This window comes from Podarcis tiliguerta, assembly GCF_965153285.1.
Source record: "Podarcis tiliguerta genome assembly, chromosome: 6".
Lineage (NCBI taxonomy): Eukaryota > Metazoa > Chordata > Lepidosauria > Squamata > Lacertidae > Podarcis > Podarcis tiliguerta.
Window position 1 is genome coordinate 6,471,287 of NC_139539.1, and position 20,380 is coordinate 6,491,666.

A 20,380-nucleotide genomic window follows, 5' to 3' on the forward strand; every position below is an offset into this window, starting at 1 on the left:
AGAAGGTTTGGAAAGAGGGTTAGGCAAATTCACAGAGGATGAATCCCCGCCAGCTAACAACCATGATAGCTTAATGAACCTCCATGTTGAGAGGCAGTGTACCTTGATCCAGATGCAGGGGACAAATAATAACAGGGAAGGGCTGCTGCTATTCCTGCCAGAGATATCTGACTTGCAACTGATCAGGGTGGATAAAAATCAATGTTTTTTTTTATAAAAAAAATCATTTAAAAAAATCAGTTTTTTTTATTTAAATCGGATTTTTAAAATAAAATGCCTTTGGAGGAAAAATCTTTCTAAAGATAGTGTTCTATTTAAGTTACATTATAGTCCAAAGGCTAGTTACAAGTAGGTAGCTGTGTTGGTCTGCCGTAGTCGAAACAGAATAAAAAATTTCCCTCCAGTAGCACCTTAGAGACCAACTAAGTTTGTTATTGGTATGAGCTTTCAAGTGTGCTCAATATCTCAATTTTAACTCATGAGCTATTTTTGTAATCTGCTCCGATCGTATATTTTATCTTTATGAACGATGTTTTTATTGTGTTATGTTATATGAGCTGGTCTTTGACTGTAATAAATAAATTACTCTAAGGTGCTACTGGAAGGAATTTTTTTATTTAGCCCAAAGGCTATTCATCAGGAAATAAGGATTTGTTTTAAGTTTTTCATGTGTGCTAAAACTCAGTCTGTTTTTTTTAATAGTTTAACCACATCAGTTAACAAACATGGATACGTATGCTATAATGTTATTGTTTAAATTAAATAAATTGTTTAAGTTGTTATTAAGGAAATGATTATTTTTCTCCTTCCAATAAAGTACAGCAGAAAAGTTGTCCAAATATAAACAATAATTTCATAATTATCTATGTATTTCTAACAGTATGACCAAATCAGTATTTTTTGATATAACTGTAAGAACTACTCTGAAAATTTATTATTCCAAAAATGAAACCTTCATCTGATTGTAAATATTAAGATTATACCAGCAAGAATGAGTCTTTCTGGAAAAAAATGATTTAAATCAAGTCTTATTGACTAGGGATTTAAATTGTAATTTAAATCAAATCCACCCTGCAACTGATGGAAACAAAATAAGACTAAAAGATGGATTGGTTCATCAAGTCTCTTCGTTTCCTTATTTATTCATTTTTATGTGTTCTCTCCTCCTAGTGGTGCAGCAATAAAATTGCTAACACATTTGCAAAGCTTAAGCAGGGCCTGGTATGGTTTCAAAATAGATGGGAGGTCAGGTGTTGAGAAATGCAACTTTATAATTCTACAATAAAAATATTTATATACCGCTGTATCATTCAACATCACAAATACAGCATAAATCATGTAAAACAATTAACACATCAACAATAAAACAATTATAAAATATATAAAAACTATTAACAAACTAAACAATAAGCAAAACAGCAATTAAAAAATAAGCTAAATATCACAATTACAACAAAAGTGCGCTTTCCACTTTTTTGCTGCAAGCTGCTTTTAGCTGTTTATGCATCAGATGTCAAGGAGATAAACAGCTAGGTGATTTTTAAAAGGCACCTGAAGGTTCAGGAAAGCTTTTCCGTGTTTGATTCTGTACTTACTGTGTTATCGATATTTTCTGTTGGGAGCCGCCCAGTCAGAGGGGTGGCATATAAAAATAAAACAATAACAACGACAATATTTTATTATAGTACTATACTGAATATCAACATATTATAAAAATGCTGTTGTAATAAAATGTGCGAATGCCAAATATTAAAATATTAATTGACACCAACACCAATATAAATAACTATCGATATTGACCAATATGGATCTTTCAATATGATTATTACAAAAAGAAGCAAAACAAAATAAAACAACAATATGCTATATTGGATATCAACATATCATTACAAAAATGCTGTTGTCATAAAATGTGCAGGTACCAAATATTAAAATATCAATTAGGACCAACACCAATATAACTATCAATATCGACCAATATGGATATTTCCATATGAATATTACAAAATAAGCAAAACAAAATAAAACCATATATTATTATATTACTATACTACGTATATTGAATATCAACATGTCATTATAAAAATGCTGTCGTTGTAATAAAATGCGCAGGTGCCAAACATTAAAATATCAATTAACACCAACACCAATATAAGGTAACTGTCAATATGAATATTACAAAATAAGCAAAACAAGAGAATAGAAATATGCCAACCATCGCCAATGACAGCAAAACTGCGCCTTTCCGCTGCTGCTTCGAGCGCGGTAACTTTCCGGGTGTGTGGGAAAGCGGCGTACAAATAAATAAAGCGCCTAATAATAATAATAATAATGACGATGAATTAAGTAATAAAAAAACAGCGGCGGCGCCCTGTTTCCCTCGCCGGCTCCTTCCCTCTCCGAGCGGCGCCGCCTCCCTCCCTTCCCGCCCTCAGAGTCTCCCCGACGCGACCGAGGCCCAGCGAGGCTCCCGGCGCCTGAGGAGAAGCAGCCGCGAGCCCGCCTACCTGAGGCCGCCCCTCCGCGAGGGAGGCGGAGCAGGACCGGCTAGGCCCGGCCTCCTCGCCGCCCTCTTCTCGCTCGCCTCCCGCCGCGTCTTCTCCTCAGCCGCCATCATGGCTGCCGCGGCCGCTTCTTCGTCTTCGTCGTCCTCCTCGTCGGCCTCCGGGGCCTCGGCTCCGGCGGGCTCCGGCGCGGCGAGCTCCGGGGGTGGCGGTGGCGGCGGAGGCAGCGCTTCGGGCCTGACGGCTTCTCTGACGGGCACCATGAACAGGAAGAAGAAGCCCTTCTTGGGGATGCCCGCGCCGCTGGGCTACGTGCCGGGCCTGGGCCGAGGGTGAGTGGGCCGAGGCCGGGCGCTGGAGTTGGGCAGCGGCCCCGGGAAGTGGGGGCGGCGGCGGCGGCAGGTCGGCCTCGGCCCGGCTGCCTCCTCGAGGCCTCCTCGCGTATGCCCTCCTCGGGTCAGGCCTTTCCCTCCCCGCCCTTGCAGCGTTTCTTTGCTCGGCTCTGAGGTGCCCACGTTGCGCGTGGAAGGTGCCTCTGACCATACGCAGAGTGCCTTCTCCGCAGACCAAGGCGCGCGTGTTTGCGTGGGGCCTTTAAAAGGCTTCAAGGGCCCGACGCCTAGAGCATGTGCAGAGTTTCTTTTTGCTTCCCCGATTGTACCCATAGGCAGGGTGATTTCCTCCTCAGAGCAAGGCGTGTCTGTTTAGCCTTTGAAAGGCTTCAATGGCCCGACGCCTGGAGCATGTGCAGAGTTCTTTTTGCCTCCCGATTCCTACATTGCAGGGGGCTGGACTAGATGACCCTCAGGGGTCCCTTCCAACTCTGTGATTCTGTGAAAGGAAACGGCACCCTTCCCTGAATAGTACTCTCCCCCCCCCCATTTTTAAAAATTGGCAAGTTACGAAAGATAAGGAAATAATGAAAACATGCTGTGAACTGCCCTGAGATCTGTGCATGAAGGGCGGTATACAAATTTAATAAATAATAATAATAAACTCACTCTGTGGCTTTATTATTACTGTATTATTATTGTTACTACTACTAATGTATTTGCCTTTCATTTTTTGGAAAGTCTATTTATGTATATTTTACTTTTTTGCGTTTATAACCCTGCTTTTGAGAGAAGGCTGTTGTCTCCTCTCTTTCCCCACAAAGCTCAGATACGTTTTGCAACCTAGGAAGTTTATTTTAACACTGACTCCGCCAACTCCATTGTGCCCCAGTGCAGGAAAATGTTCAAAAACAAAGCCATGTGCTTTGTGTCAGAGGACGGTGACTCAGGTCTGCTTCCCTGGATAAGTTTTTGTTTGAAAATCCATATTGGATATCTATTTATTTTTTTATTCTGACATGTTAACATTGGTTGCAACGAAAAGCACTACAGCAGCAAAAGTCAGCAGATTTCTTGGGATATTTTCAGTCTCAGACACTTTGGGTTTTCTAAAAACAAAAACAAACTTAGTCTGGGCATTTAAAGTTGCCTCAGTTGCCCATGGGAAGCCTACCAGCAATTTGGCATTCAGAGGTATGCCAATATAGGATGGTCATCTGTTATAGATGCTTGAGCTGAGATTCCTGCATTGCAGCGGGGGGGGGGGGGGGGTTGGACTAGATGGCCCTTGAGGGTCCCTTCCAACTCCACAGTTCTGTGATTCTATGGGTGCCAGTATTGTGCAGGTTTAGACACTCACTGAAGACCTGCTTCAGTGTTTTATATTCAGTATATGTACGCGCATGAAAGATGTCCTAGTGTTTTAAAAAGACATCAAAATGAATTGGACTCCTTGGCAGGTTTTGAATAAACATACACAGATTTATTGATTGATAACATGGTAGATAGATAATATAAGGATTTTTATAATTTGCAGAGAATAACATGTGCTGAGAAATCAGAGAGGAGCTGAGGGAAGACTCTGCGGGGGGAGGCAGGGTTTGATGGGGAGTGGGGGAAAAGGGAGAAAAATAATGAATATGATATGTTTTGATATATTATGTTGAAATTCTTAATAAAAAACTTTATATAAAAAAGAAATATGTCCTAGCGTGATAAAAAAGGTGTTAAAAGTTATATATATATATATATATATATATGTGTGTGTGTATATCAATATATATATCATTTAAGGCACACTGGTAACCTTGGAAAGTAAAGATTAGCTTTTAAAATTTGCAGATGTTTTGCTTCCTGAGCATCCAGGGACTATTCTCCCTTGCTACAATTGAGGGGTTATTTGCAAGCCTGGGTTTAGGTAGGACTTGGAGCAGGGTTTCTGAATTTGAAGGACTGGTGCCCAGTCCCTTGTCCGAATTCCCTCATACTGAACTGGCTGCTTTCTTCTGTCTAGTGCTACAGGTTTCACTACCCGCTCGGACATTGGCCCTGCTCGGGATGCAAATGACCCTGTGGATGACCGCCATGCTCCGCCAGGGAAGAGGACCGTTGGGGACCAGATGAAGAAAAACCAGGCTGCGGATGACGACGATGAAGATCTGAACGACACCAATTACGATGAGGTGATGCATCTTCGGCCTTACTGTCTTGATGGACATTAATGGCAATGTACACATAAAGCTACATTGTGCTCAGACCATTGCCCCCCTTTAGCCTGTCTACTCTTACTAGCTGTGGTTCTGTGGGGTGTGCTTAGTGGATAACAGGGTTCTTGCAGTTAACACTACCTTTTTGTCATTCGCAGTTCAATGGATATGCTGGAAGTCTGTTCTCCAGTGGACCTTATGAAAAAGATGATGAGGAAGCTGATGCGATTTACGCTGCTTTGGATAAAAGGATGGATGAAAGGAGAAAAGAGAGAAGGTAGGAGGTGATTTTTTTCAGCATTGAGATAAATGCTGGTTGTATCTGTGGCCTCTGCACTGGAACCTTGCCTGTTGCTTCTCTGGTTATATGTTTGGCCTGAACATGGGGTCCTGAAGTATTAAAAGTACTTGCTATCTCCCTTTTGGAAATAGGAATGGGTGGCTGCATGGTTGACTCCTGTGCTTTTTTTATTTTTTAGAGAACAGCGTGAGAAAGAAGAGATTGAAAAGTACCGAATGGAACGGCCAAAAATTCAGCAGCAGTTCTCAGATCTGAAAGTAAGGAGAGAAAAATGGGTGTGTGTGTTCTCCAAAGGTGAAATCAGAAAATTACGTTGGGGAGGAGGGGAGTCAGAAAAATGTTTGTGTAGTTTGTGTTGGATATCAATTATTAAATCAAAGTGGACCAGTGAATAACATAGGACTTCAGCTTGGGAGACAGACCTGGTTTCAGGTACTGACTCTCCAGACCACTTGGAGTGTCTATTCCTCATTCACACACCAGGAATAACTTTTAAGAAGTTGCGGGTGAAAAAGAGGGAGAAATCAAAACTGTATTTCAGTGACACACTGATTTCAACTATGGCACTGTAATTATGTTGCCTGCATTTTTTGTAGAGAAAACTAGCTGAGGTCACTGAGGAAGAGTGGCTTAGTATCCCTGAAGTTGGTGATGCAAGGAACAAACGCCAAAGGAATCCACGTTATGAGAAACTGACTCCTGTTCCTGACAGTTTCTTTGCAAAGCACTTGCAGTCAGGCGAGAATCACACATCCGTGGATCCCCGGCAAACGGTGAGAAAGCGGGGGAGGGATACGGGTCCACCTGAGAGAGGTTTCTTTTGTAACATAGTTTTTGTTCATTTTCATCTTTAAACTGTTTAACTTGGTTGCATTGAGAGCTGTCTTTGTTTACATTAGAGCATATGACATGCAACAATTACATAAAATTAAAATAAAAGATAAAACAACAATAGGCACTCGGGCAGACATTTCCGAGTATATTAACAAAGTTGCGACAAGGTGTTTATACCAAAGTTATTACAGATAGGAAATAATGTATAGTAATGTTTTATTGTTTAGATTGGTGATCATAAGTAAAAAAACATTTTGTCTCAATAACAATTAGAATTTATAGGGAGGGGGAAGGGGGAAAAATAAAATACAGTGGTATCTCGGGTTACATACCCTTCAGGTTACAGTCTCCGCTAACCCAGAAATAGTACCTTGGGTTAAGAACTTTGCTTCAGGATGAGAACAGAAATCGTGCTCCGGCGGCGCAGCGGCAGCGGGAGGCCCCATTAGCTAAAGTCCTGCTTCAGGTTAAGAACGGATCTCCGGAACGAATTAAGTACTTAACCCAAGGTACCACTGTATGTGCTTCATGCACAGCAGACTCTGCTGTAAACTGTGGATACTCTTCCATCATATGGCTCATTATTTGTGTAATCATTAAAGTCACACCAGACTGCATAAAAATTGTCGGAGCAACTTTGGAGTTAATGCCTATAAACATTCCTCTGCTGATGGGAATGGAAAGGAATTGGCTGCTGCAGGTCAGGGACATTATTTGCATTGAATTCTTAATTCCATCCACCCCTGTGAATCCAACATTTTAATCTGGACACTGTCTGGGGTTGGGCAAGGGAGGAGAGCCATTTCCCTTCAAATCCTCAGTGTGATCAGAAAGATCGTGTGCTGCAGCTTTTGCAGGCCTACCTTTTCGGATTTCAGGTGGGGTATTGTTTATTTGTATGCTCCCCTGAATGAAAAAAAATCCTCATATTGTTGGCCCAGTTCTGTGGAATGATCTTTCCCAAGAGGTTCATCAATGTTCCTCTGTTTTCATACTGCTCGTCTGTTTCGAAAGGCTATTTGCTAGTGTGGAGGTAGGAACATATCCCAGATAGTTTTACCATTTTGTTTGTTTCTGCTTTTCTAGATGTGTCTTATGGTGAGTTTTTATGACATTCTTTAAATTACATTCTATAAATTACATTCCATAAATAGCAATGAGCCACCTTGGGTGATTGTGGGAAGGTTTTGTGTGGAATCAGTGTTGCTTCTAAGTGGATATCATGGTTCCAACTTCCTGTCTGATATACAAGGATAAGCTTAGAAAGTTCGCTAACCCTTCAGTCAAATTATCTTTAATATATAGCTAGTTGACTAGTTTCTGCTAATGCAGCAAAATATGTCTGTGTAAAAAAAAGCCAGTTTCCAACATTCTGTCATGTTTCAGCCTTCACCCCAGTGATATGTTCTGGTGTCCTGCTTTACTTTCTCTAGTACAAGTGAGAAAACTAAAGCCCTGATCAAAGCCCTTTGCTGTACAGTGACAGCAAAGCTTTCTGCTCCCCTTGGTGACCATCATTTTGTAGTGAGCCCTGGCAGTATATAATCCTGTACACAACCCACTTACCACAAAGATGAGAGTCCCCTCCCCTCCCACTAAAACTGATGGCTAAGATTATGGTGGAGACTTGGGTGTTGTTTTTTTTTTGCACTAGAGACTTTAACTTATTTGGTTTTGCCCCTTCCTTTTTTAAAAAACAGCAATTTGGTGGGCTGAATACTCCCTTTCCTGGGGGCTTAAACACACCTTATCCAGGAGGAATGACACCTGGGCTGATGACTCCTGGGACAGGTGAGCTGGACATGAGGAAGATTGGCCAAGCTAGGAACACCTTGATGGACATGCGACTCAGCCAGGTAAGCCATCAAGGAACAAAGCGGATTTTTGTTGCTTATTGAACCTGACGAACGAAACTGGGCCTTAGAACTGTCAGCTTTGGCATCCAGAAAAGTGAGTGCTTGCCATTGAGAGGTTATTTTTCAGGGTTATTCTCCCCAACCCCAACCCCAAATATAGGGTTGTTGGAACAAAGAGTGTAGGGGGCGTTTCCCTATTCTGCACAACAAAGTGATCTTATTTTCTGAGTTTCTTTTAAGTCTGTTTGTGTGCATGTTAGTGAGGCTTGAGTGACAAACTTTAATGACGCTGGCTACAAAATCTGGGCCTGCTGAAGAGGCCAGAGACCATCTTGGCAGTGGATCCTGGAAGACCTGGTCCCTGCCTTGCTGGCCTTTTCCCTTCCTGGCTTGGGAGGGCAGGGCCTTGATTGACTCCAGCTACAACAGCTGTTGAAAAACCTCTTGGGCTGTGTTATTGTCTAGAGTGTTTTGTGTGGGTTTTTGTTGTTGTTAATGATACTAATTTTTGCACCTTTGTTTTTAGATCTTATTATAATTTATGCAGAAATTGTTTCAGTTTGGTTGTGTGCTTTTTGACGCTTTTTATTTGTTTGTGGTTTTTGTTATGTTTGTGATTGTGTAAATCTTGCCATGTTGTAAGCCGCCCTGAGCATGGTTTTAACTATGGAAAGACACCATACAAATTAAATGATGATGGCGATCAAGCAGTTGGTTAATCATTGGGTTTACATCTCCAGGTGTCTGACTCTGTGAGCGGCCAAACGGTGGTGGATCCCAAGGGCTACCTCACCGATTTGAATTCTATGATTCCCACACACGGTGGAGATATCAAGTAAGTCAGCGGGTGCACTGATTTGGCTATTAGATTTTCTCGTCACGAGAGCTGGGTTGGTGAGCCTGTGGCCCTCCAGCTGGATGTTGTTGAACTACAGCTCCCATCTGCCCCAGACAGCATAGCTAACAATCAGGAGTGATGGAACCTGTACTCCAGCAACATCGGGAGGGCCATAGGTTCCCACCCTTGGTGCAAGAAGGCCCCTTTGCTTTGAGTGATCTGCACATGGTTCAGGGTCCAGCCTTTGTTTGTGACACAAAATGCAGAAACCACTAAGGTGGGAGGTACCTGACAGAACGTCAACCCCCCCCCCCCATCCTGTTTCCAGAAGCAAGGATTCAAAGGACTGTGTGTGTCCCGTAGGTCCTGTTTGGCCATTGCTTTATGGGGCAGAGTTGACTAAAGTGGGATGTGCAGGTTTCCCAGAAGTTGGTGCCAGCGCATAGGCAGATCCTGCTTGCACACTCTCAAGTTGCCTCTACAGTGGTGCCCCGCAAGACGAATGCCTCACAAGACGGAAAACCTGCTAGACGAAAGGGTTTTCCGTTTTGGAGGTGCTTCGCAAAATGAATTTCCTATGGGCTTGCTTCGCAAGACGGAAATGTCTTGCGAGTTCCTGCGATTTTTTTCCGCTCCCCACCCCCTTTTTCTAAGGCACTAAGCTGCTAATAGCCTTTTAGCAGCTAATCCGCTAATCCCTTAAGCCTTTAATAGCCGCTAAACCGCTAATAGCGCTAATCCGCTAATAGGGTTGCTTCACAAGACGAAAAAACCGTTAGACGAAGAGACTCGCGGAACGGATTCTTTTCGTCTTGCGAGGCACCACTGTACCTGGTTTGCCTCCAAGAGAGCATCTTTGACTCTTACAGATTGGCAAATCAGGTAGATAATAAAACATGTGAACATATACCACTCCCTTAGTTTGCTTCAATCCACACCCGTGCCTCTTTCTCCTCTAGCCCCTTGTCTTTGTTCTCGCAGGCAATTTTTAAAAATATCCTATCCATTGCACCATCTTCCAGACTCTGCTTGCTAGCTCGCTTCCTTTGTTCCTTTGCTTCATTCCTGTAACCTTCCCCACAAACCGTGGGCCCTGTTCTGTCCTCACCACTTTTATACCTTTGCCATATGATGACATTTATTACCCAGGAGAAGTCTGTAGTGTCAGTGAATTAGTGTGATGTAGAAGCATGCCAAGGGACGCGGGTGGCGCTGTGGGTAAAAGCCTCAGCGCCTAGGGCCTGCCGATCGAAAGGTCGGCGGTTCGAATCCCCGTGGCGGGGTGCGCTCCCGTTGTTCGGTCCCAGCGCCTGCCAACCTAGCAGTTTGAAAGCACTCCCGGGTGCAAGTAGATAAATAGGGACCGCTTACTAGCGGGAAGGTAAACGGCGTTTCCGTGTGCGGCTCTGGCTCGCCAGAGCAGCGATGTCATGGTGGCCACGTGACCCGGAAGTGTCTCCGGACAGCGCTGGCCCCCGGCCTCTTGAGTGAGATGGGCGCAGAACCCTAGAGTCTGTCAAGACTGGCCCGTACGGGCAGGGGTACCTTTACCTTTACCTTTAGAAGCATTCCAAGTTATTCTTGGTTCATTTTCTCCCCTTGCCAGTGACATCAAGAAAGCACGTTTGCTCCTGAAGTCTGTGCGGGAGACAAACCCTCACCACCCACCAGCCTGGATTGCTTCTGCGCGCTTGGAAGAGGTGACCGGAAAACTGCAGGTAGCACGGAACCTTATCATGAAAGGCACAGAAATGTGTCCCAAGGTGAGCATTCCATTTTCCAGGACTCCTCCTTATGTACCTGCGCTGGTTTCTTGTCACTTTGCACACAAAATAAATTCTCTTGATCACTGTGACTTAAGGTGGTGGTGGGAACCCTTCAACACTGTAGGCCTAGTTTGGCCCATGAGGCTGTTTACCCCAAGCTACACCCCCCCCAGACCCTCACCTGATTTCATATGTGATATTGGACATGGCATAGGTAAAGACAGGGGGACGTGGGTGGTTCTTTGGCCTAGACCACCGAGTCTCTTGGGCTTGCTGATTGGAAGGTTGGCGGTTTGAATCCCCGCGTGAGCTTGCTCTGTCCCAGCTCCTGCCAATCTAGCAGTTCGAAAACATACCAGTGCAAGTAGATAAATAGGTACTGCTGCGGTGGGAAGGTAAACGGCGTTTCCGTGCGCTCTGGCTTCTGTCACGGTGCTCTGTTGTGCCAAATCAGCTTAGTCATGCTGGTCACATGACCCGTAAAGCTGTCTGTGGACAAATGCTGGTTCCCTTGGCCTGAAAGCGAGATGAGCGCCACAACCCCAGAGTCGCCTTTGACTGGACTTACCCATCCAGGAGTCCTTTACCCTTTTTTTACCTAGGTTAAAACACAACTGTAGGGGCAGAATGGGGAGCTTGAAGTGTGCTCCCAGTTGCTTCTTGGCAATGGGAATAGGAGCTTACTGACAGCCCCTGTCAGCTGTTTGACATTGCCAGTGCACCCCACCAGGATTGGAGGCACTAGGGAGCTCCCAGGCGGGTTTGCTCCATTGAAGTTTTCCATTTGCTGGTCTACTACCCTTAGTACCGCAAGATTGTTATGAGAGTGCTTGGACTAGAATTGTCAACCAAAAGCTTTAATTTTCTGGTTTATCACCACAACAGTTATTAACACAGGACTTCAGTAAAGCAAATAATTTAATTAGACAGTGCCTATATCATACTGAGCAGCAGAATAATTTGGCCACGGTAAGGAAATTATTTCCCACCTAGTCATTTTGACACGTTGGCACCCTATTTGCAAAATTTTAACAGTTCCAAAATACAGACACACTTTCACTTCAGCAAGATTGAATACACTGCCTTCGGCTGTACTTGAGGGTTGATTTCAAAAAAATTCCGTTGGATAATCGGTTATTTCCATGTGGAGATTGGCAGTTCTGAGTCAGTGTCTCATGTGCTTCTGCTTGCACTCTTTATAAAGATTTGAGGAGTTAGGTTATTATCCCTCTATTGTCCACGTCGGGACGCTCAACCATTGCTACTGTGTCCTTTCTTCTAGCAGATCAAGATAACCAGCAAAAACTGCCAACATTTTAGCAGGGGCAATTAGAATAAGATCTATTACTTGATTATTGATGTAAACCTCCAAAATGTTTCTTTTGTATGGTTAAGTTTTTATCTCTATTTCAGTACATTTTATTTTACTGCTATGGCTCGTGGCTGATGCAAATAAAGATTCTTCTGATCTGGTGCGATTTTTTTTTTTTTTTAAATCCACTTGGGAAAAGGAGCGTTGTGGCTCTAACTTAACAGCTGCTTTTACATGCTCTGGGGAAATGTCAGTGGTGATTAGGCAAACACCTTAAGCATTGTGATTTGAGGTTCCCCATCCTGCTTTCTGGGCCCTCATTCTCCTTTCTCCTTATTCAATATTTTGCTCTGCTTGACACATCTTTACTTTCTGCTTTCCTCCACTTTGTGCCACCTTCTGCACTGGCTCTGCTACCAAGGATGACCAAGGCAAAATGTGTTTGGGGCTATTCGGATTATGGCAGGGGTAGGCAAGCTGTAGCCTTCCAGATGTTGTTGGAGCGCCAGGTCCCATCAGCCCTGGCCACTGGCCATGCTGCGTGGGCTGATGGGAGTTGGGAGTCCAGCAATATATAGAGGGCCATAGATTCCTTGTCCTTGGTTCAGGACGGGAAAAGATGGGGGTTGGAGGGCATGAAAGAGAACTCTGCAAATTATTGTGGTCTTGTTTAGTTTGATGAAGATGTGGACCCAATGTGCGACGGCAGTGGAAAGGGCAAATCCATGCTAGGGATAAGTGGAATTGAAAATAAAACTGCCAGTACAGAATGTTACGATCAGGGAGTCTAGAATACTGCCACCTGAATGAATTATGCCAGTGCATATTTTACTGTATAATTCCATCCTTCTTCCAAAATCTAGCTTTTCAAAGAATTTCAGATTCATTCCATTGGTCAGAGCCAGCACACACAGGCCTCTGGTGCTACTGACAAGAACAAACGCCCGTGTTTGCTTTTTTCCTCCTCCCTGCACAACCCCATGCCTTTTGTGTCCTGACTTCTAGATTGTAAGCCTGTAGGCAGGGACCGAATTTTTACTGATTGCTGTAAGCTGCTTTGGAAGCCTTTCCCCCGCCCCCCTCTTCTTCATCCAAAGAGTTTGAAGAAAATCACTTTAAATATATAAATATTTTGGGAAAGCGTAAAAATATATGTGCCAATATCGTACTGCCTATTATGCAAATCTGTGGTGCGACCACATGTGGCGTGCAGTTTGAAAAGGTTCAGGAAAGGGCCGTTGAAATGATCAAGGGGATGCAGCAGCTCCCCTATGTAGAAAGCCTGCCGCATTTGGGACTTCTTAGTTTGGAGAAATGGCAAGCAAGAGGCATTATTGCAAGTAAACAACATGTTCCAGCCAGACAAAAGACTCTAGGGTGGTCCAGACAGAGCAGGGCCAGTGAAGAGTGTGACTTGGGGAGAAGGCATAGGAAGGGTCACGCAGGCCAGGTAGAGGCCTGGAGGCCCACCTTGAGCCTAACCTTCTCCATCCGTTGCTTAAATTGCAATCCAGTGTCTCTTTCTCCTGGTTTCCACAGAGTGAAGATGTCTGGTTGGAAGCTGCCCGCTTGCAGCCGGGGGATACTGCTAAGGCTGTGGTGGCCCAGGCCGTTCGCCACCTTCCACAGTCAGTCCGGATTTACATCAGAGCAGCAGAGCTGGAGACAGACATCCGAGCAAAGAAGCGTGTCCTTCGGAAAGGTGAGAGAGAGAGAGCTGCCTTTGAAGTGCTGCAGGGTGCTCCCTTTGAAGGCAACTTTGGAAATTACATTTAGTTCAGGGTGCAGCTGCTGGGCTCTTAACTAGGACTGTATTGAAACACACGCCTCGACTCTGTATCTCGCCTGTATTGAAACACATGCCTCGACTCCTGGCCTGTTTCCAAGTTCACCTTGAAAAGTGTTGGACGGAAAAGTACTTGCCTTTTTAAAACTTACGCCCCGGGTCCTTGTTAGACTGTTTTTACCCCACACAACTCTGCTCGAGTCACCATTAACTGGAGGCTCTCCTCTGTTTGCTCCGTTCTTCGGAAGTATATTGGGTGCCAGGTAGGGAGAGGACCTTTTTGGTTGTGGTACCTTTTGAATTCCATCTCTGGGGTAGCTCACCTGATGCTTGCTTTAATTTTTTTGCTGCCACGTGACTCTCCCAATTCATTGTGCTTTCATCTGCCGGCTCTTTTTTGTCTCGGTGGTTTGATAGAAGGCCCCTAGGAAGTAAGGGATGGAAACTGACAGTCATAACGCACAACCTAGATGGCCCATTGAACAAGATAAACACGCAGAGTCTTTTTTTTAAAAAAAAAGCTGTCATGATTGCAGCTGGGGATCCACAGATAGTCCTGGTTCAATACCATCTTTGTCCCTTCAGGGTGGTAGGATGATGGTGGTTGTGGGGTGTCTAATCTCTGCTACTTGGCACGGCCCGGATCCAAAGCCAAAGGTGCTGCCTGCCCCTTGGAACTTGGAAGGCATGAATCATAGAATCATAGACTCTTGAACTGTGGTGCCCAGAACTGGACACAGTACTCCAGGTGAGGTCTGACCAGAGCAGAATACAGTGGCACTATTACTTCCCTTGATCTAGATGCTATACTCCTATTGATGCAGCCCAGAATTGCATTGGCTTTTTTAGCTGCCGCGTCACACTGTTGGCTCATGTCAAGTTTGTGGTCAACCAAGACTCCTAGATCCTTTTCACATGTACTGCTCTCGAGCCAGGTTCTGGCTTGCTTCTGCTCCATTGAGCTTGCTAGAAGCAACTATAGTGGGTGAACGTGTAGCCCTCTAGTTATAGATAGGCGCTTGAAAGGAGAATATACAAAGACCAAACTTTTGTAATTAGTTAACATATACACTCCTGTTTTCTACCAGAAAATGTTCGACTATGTAAGTACGTATTTACATAGGATACTAGTAAATTCTTACTTTTCACCCCAAAGGCAGTGGGGGAGGGGAACCTTAAGTTGTATTTTACTCCCCCTAAATATTGTGCTGAACCTTAGGCTTCCATTGTTCTCAGAGTCTTATGAAATGCTAAACTTTCTGCTTGAAGCTGCTTTTCTGTATTCTGTAATCTGCTCTTCAGCGGCTTGGAGAAATTAGAAGTGACTTAGCCACATGGGCTGGACCTGCTTATATACGTCTTTTATCCCCAAAACTGGCACCTTGTCTCCGTGTGGAGTGCTCACCTGTGGCTGAAAGGCCATCTGGTTAGGCCATGTAAATGTCAGCCTAGCCGTGCAATGGGTTACTCAAGAGCAGGTGCTTTGTGTCTTGATGGCAGGTGAGAGTAGTAAGGGTGGTCTCTGGATCGGGTATTCATTTTGTGTTAGCTGGGCATATGTGATAAAGCCACAGTATGTGAGGCGTTCTTCCTGATGTTTGGGAATTGAATCCTCTCACTGCAAGAACATGCCGGTTCCTGCTGGGTAGTGTTTCAGAACATCAGGGCCTGTCATCCAGCATTTAGAGAAGTGCTTGGAGAAAACCCCCTGCTGCGACTATAAACATGATGAAGGACGGCAAACATCCAACTAGTCAGAATGTTGTCGCAGTAAATTTCCAGGAAGCATCCTTTGCTGCCTCAGAGCCTGAGGAAGATGCAATCATTATCTCTTGCGGGCTCCTGTGGGTGTAATTAAAGAGCCAGCACCAGCTCGATGTTTTGAGAAGGTTTTGTTTCTTAATGCATCAAGGCACTTGCAAGTCTCTTGCAACTCTTCTGTCTCCTCACCCGGCTTTTTCTGCCGCATGTGTGAAAGACCAGTTGTGATGAATGACCCACTCGGAAAAGCGTAGTCAAGATCAGGAGGTTCAGAAACCCAAGCAAGACCAATTTCTGTAAAGGCTTACAGTGGTACCTCAGGTTAAGTACTTAATTCGTTCCGGAGGTCCGTTCTTAACCTGAAACTGTTCTTAACCTGAAGACCACTTTAGCTAATGGGGCCTCCTGCTGCCGCCGCGCCACCGGAGCACGATTTCTGTTCTCATCCTGAAGCAAAGTTCTTAACCCAAGGTACTATTTCTGGGTTAACGGCGTCTGTAACCTGAAGCGTATGTAACCAGAAGCGTATGTAACCCGAGGTACCACTGAATAAGAAACTTTATTAAAAGCCAAAGTCTGTAAAAAGGAAAAGCTTCAAACAATTACACAAATTAAGACTGCTCAAGGCTAAAAAATAACAAAACTATATTATCTAGCTAGCTGACACTTACATATAAATCTTAGTAGGTTGAGGCAAAATGCCTTCTAAGGTCTGAACAGGCGCTGACCTTCCATGATCAGAGAACTGCTTATGCTCACCCCAATCCCATTTTTAAGGGAACGCTGACTATGGGAGTTCACCCTTTCCGCCCAAATAAATCAGCACCTGCTCCCATCATGTGTCTGTGATTACCGTTCGATACTGGCATTGAGGCCTTAATGAGAGACAGCTGTGTTTAAGCTCATTCTAGCATTTCTAACAAATTCCCACACAACCCGCATGCTAGTCTTAAAGGGAGAATATCACCACACTCCAGTTATAAGGAAAATGAAAGGTGCCCCATTTTCTTCTTCTTTTAATGGTCTTACTTTAAGGTTAAGCAGCAAATGATCTAGCTCTGAATTGTGCTCAGCTTTTTCCCCATCCACCTTCAATCCCCGTGTAACCAGGTGATCTGGAAGGGGCAGAGTGCACAAAGTTGGAACACATTTTGAGAGTACACACTTGATGCACGTGGTTGGAAGTGGTGTGTGGTTCTCATGTGATGTTTTTAACGTGGGTGCTACAGAAATGAATTCAGCATAGAGGATTGTGTTCCACCTTTCTGATCTAACTGGCTGCCTCCTAGACAAGGATGGGGCAAGTGGCATGTCCAGTGTAAGGACTTGAGCTTGCAATAGCTCTTTGATCTGGTGACCGGAATACCTCTTGAGTCCCATAAAAGCTGCTAGATTAGGCCTGTTTGCTGGTCTGACCAGCTGGACTTGATCTTTCCATATTGTCTCACCGTGAGGCTCAGCAGAGTCAAATTCCCCTAGTTAACCAGCCTTTCTTCCCAGCTTCTGGTTGTCTTTCCTTCCTGGGAAAGGAGAGTTTTTGGATTCTAAGGATCGACATCTAATTTGCGAAATTAGTATTGGCTTAAACTAAAGACCCCTTGATCCAAGTACTTGTTCAACCAGTAAGCTCACTCGGTGCTTTTTCTCTGCCCATAACTATCTCACAGGGTGGTTGATACGATAACCGTCCTATTTATGCCACCCTGAATTTCTTTTGAGGAAGGGTTGGGCAATTAATAGGTAATAATCCAAGTTGTGGGCCATACTTCCCCCACCATGCATAATTAACAATGCATCCATCGCCACCATTAGTGTAATTAATGCATCCATGCCTCTGCATTCAGAGTTGCATCCGGTGTCTCATGGGGCTGTAGTGACATGAGTTAGTGACTGCTGCTGTCGATGGCAGCCCCTTGTCTCTTTCTCTCCCCTCTCTACATTCAGCAATGTAAAAAAGTGTGATGAGACATCTTCGTTTTGAAAGTTTCCCTGCCTCAACTTGCTTCAATGAGTTCTGTTTCTTGGAGCAAGAGAGGTTACGGTTGTCCCATGTGTTTGTATGCATTGCTAAACATCATGGTAGGAGGGCAAGGGGAGACATGGAGCCACTCCCCCCTCCCACAACTAAAATGTGTACTATGTTGTTACACAGAGTATATCATTTTCCATGAAGAAGATACAGATTTGTGGAAGTTGAAAGGTCTTGTGATTTTTTTTGTCTGGCTTTGTTTGTCAAGACCTGGTTCTGCCTACACAGCTGAAGTGCTCAGCAGCAATTGGTGGGAAGGAGTGTTCTGGCTTGATTGTTTTATAGTTAAGGTGCCCAGGACATCATGACGATACAAGAGGCAAATCACTCCCGCCAGCCTTCTTCCCAGCCTTACGAGCTGGGTGGTGGTGAGCGGGGATTGACAGGGAATTCTGGGGACGGTTTTCTTTCTCTTTTCCCCCACCCCACCAGGAGTTCCATGGGTGGAGGGAAGCATTGCTATTTATCCTGCTCCCCGGATGTGATAGCACATTCACCGAGGCAAGCAAAAGGGTGGAAACCCCGTTCAGGCAGATTGGGATTATGCCCATAAAATCGTTTCATTCAGTTTTCTAGGTTATCCACATGCAGGAAGAAAGAGGACTCTTTCTGCTGCCACCTTGGACATGAGGTTCTGCAGTAGTGTTTGAAACTCCCATTGTTCTAGGCGCATTTTGCGACAGGGAATTTCAATAGCACAAGCAGTTTCTGAGCTCTTAGTGCTGCGCCTAAGATTTCAGATTAAAACTGCAGAGTGGAAGGAAAGGAGGACCTTTTTCTGCTTCCCCACTTCCAGCTTCTTTCTGAAGACTGGAGAAGAGACTCTCTTAAAAGTGTTTAGAGGGGGTGGGCAGGGGAAGGACTACTCTGTGTGACAAATGAACATAATACTTTAGTTGCAGTTCATTCATTTTCAGCTTTGTATTCTTGTTATAAAAAGTGTGCCTAGATGTTCTGTTGTTGCGCCCATAACCTAGGTTTAAGCTGCCATTTAGCTCTTAGCTTTCATCTCTTAGTTTCTAATGCTGTTCTGCAGGTCTGCTGAAAAGGCGCTTGGTTAAATTGCCTTTTTAGAGTCTCTTTTCATAAGCAGAGGGAGACACTGCCCTGGGTTGCTGAAGAAAATCATCCTTGGGCTCAGCAGCTTTTTCTTTATTAAAGCCAGGCCTTAGCATTTTAAGAAAACTTTTCCAAAACAATCTGTTTTAGGGGCACGGTATTGATTGCTTTTTGGAAGAGTGTCCTTTAAAACTGCCCGCAACTATTTTGAAAAGCAAAGCAGCTAGTTGTGTGGGTCCATTTAGAGAAATGTTCCAAACAGGAAGTGAGGGGGGGGGGAATAATGCCTTTTATTAGAACCAGCCCAAATTCACAATGTGCTGTTGAGCGTTTCAAGTTGTACAGAACTTCTTCCTCAAGCATGATATTAAGGCCAAAAAGAAAAGTAAGGGAGACAAGAGATTTAAGTATTCATTTGGTCACAGAGGAAGCCTCTGCAGAATTATTAGGTTAAGACTTGAGGTTTTTGCAAGAAAAAGAAGCCTCAGATTATGCTTGCTAAGGTTAACAGTTGAGCTGTCATTCAAATCTGCCTCTTGCACTATTTGATTCTATAATAACTTTGCCGTCTAAATGTAAGAAAGCTGGAGATGGAATTTTAGAAAACGTCAAAGCTACAGAAGAAATAGAAGCTAAATAATTTTTCCTCCCCGTTAGGGCAAGTAACCCTTTTTTTAGGACAGCACATTCCCACTTCCCAAATCTAGTATGCCACTGACAGTTTTGATTTTAGTCATCACTGGCAATTCACCTGCACTCTTCAGAGGTTTTGCCCCTTGTGGTGAATCTGCAAGCAATGCTCTAGTGATCGTTTCCAGGTCATCAGCCTACTCTGGATAAGACTCCTTCAACCTAACTGATCTTTCGTTTTCCTTTTACTATTTTCTAGCACTGGAGCATGTTCCAAACTCTGTCCGCTTGTGGAAAGCAGCTGTGGAGCTGGAAGAGCCTGAGGATGCCAGGATAATGCTCAGCCGAGCTGTGGAATGCTGCCCCACCAGCGTGGAAGTAAGCTGGCAAATCCCTCCCTTTCACCGCTTCAGACTGTGCTCTGGGTGGTCTTGTAATAAGACTGGGATGAAAAATCTCAGATGACAACTGTGGAATTTGAGGGCGGGGAAGACAGTGGCCCCCAAATGAAAATGAACTGGGGTTTGTTTGTTGCTTGCCACTCCCCAGTTTAGCAGTGGGAAGGACAAAGATAGGTTTCCCCCATCTCTCAAATTCATCTGAGAACTGGATGGGAGATCAACTTCCATGGCTACTGGGAAGAGTTCTTTTTTGCTACCACTGCAAGTTTAATTCACTCCCATCAAAATTATCCCATCCTATTTTACCACTCTCAGATAATGAGTGCGCATGCTTCAGTTCGGCTATGCTGCATCATTAAAATCCAGTCGAAGCCTCTAATAACACAAGTGTAATCTTAGCGATTTCTCATCTGTATGGATCTCATTTCGAATGTAAAATGCAACCCACTGGGCAGGCATAGGGGAGCAGAGGGAGGAGGAATAACAGAATCATAGAATTAGAGACTTGGAAGGGCCTTCTAGTCTAACCCCCTGCAATGCCGGAATGTTAACACGCGGTTTCCCCCATCCGATTCGAAACCATACCAGACCCTGCTTAGCTTTGCAGATGTGCTAGTAGTTTTATTGCTGCAGCCCCCCCCCCCGAATGTGCTTCAGTCATACAATCCTCTTGCAAAAAGTTAAATGAGCAGTAATCTGTAAATCTGAACTTCTAAAACAGATCTTAATTTTCAAACGCTTATTGTGCTATTGCAGACTTAATA

The 20,380-nt window shown here is 44.2% G+C and overlaps 1 protein-coding gene across 1 annotated transcript in view; it reads left to right on the forward strand.

The window, feature by feature from the left end:
* The first annotated feature begins 2,244 nt into the window (after positions 1-2,244).
* Positions 2,245-20,380, forward strand: part of PRPF6 (pre-mRNA processing factor 6) — a 34,120-nt gene continuing 15,984 nt past the window's right edge. Inside the window, exons 1-10 of the mRNA XM_083447285.1 lie at positions 2,245-2,836; positions 4,851-5,019; positions 5,202-5,320; positions 5,523-5,601; positions 5,941-6,117; positions 7,879-8,034; positions 8,775-8,869; positions 10,479-10,635; positions 13,490-13,652; positions 19,475-19,593. Coding sequence (XP_083303411.1) covers positions 2,616-2,836; positions 4,851-5,019; positions 5,202-5,320; positions 5,523-5,601; positions 5,941-6,117; positions 7,879-8,034; positions 8,775-8,869; positions 10,479-10,635; positions 13,490-13,652; positions 19,475-19,593 — 1,455 coding nt within the window. The 5' untranslated portion in view covers positions 2,245-2,615. The remainder of the gene's footprint in view (positions 2,837-4,850; positions 5,020-5,201; positions 5,321-5,522; positions 5,602-5,940; positions 6,118-7,878; positions 8,035-8,774; positions 8,870-10,478; positions 10,636-13,489; positions 13,653-19,474; positions 19,594-20,380) is intronic.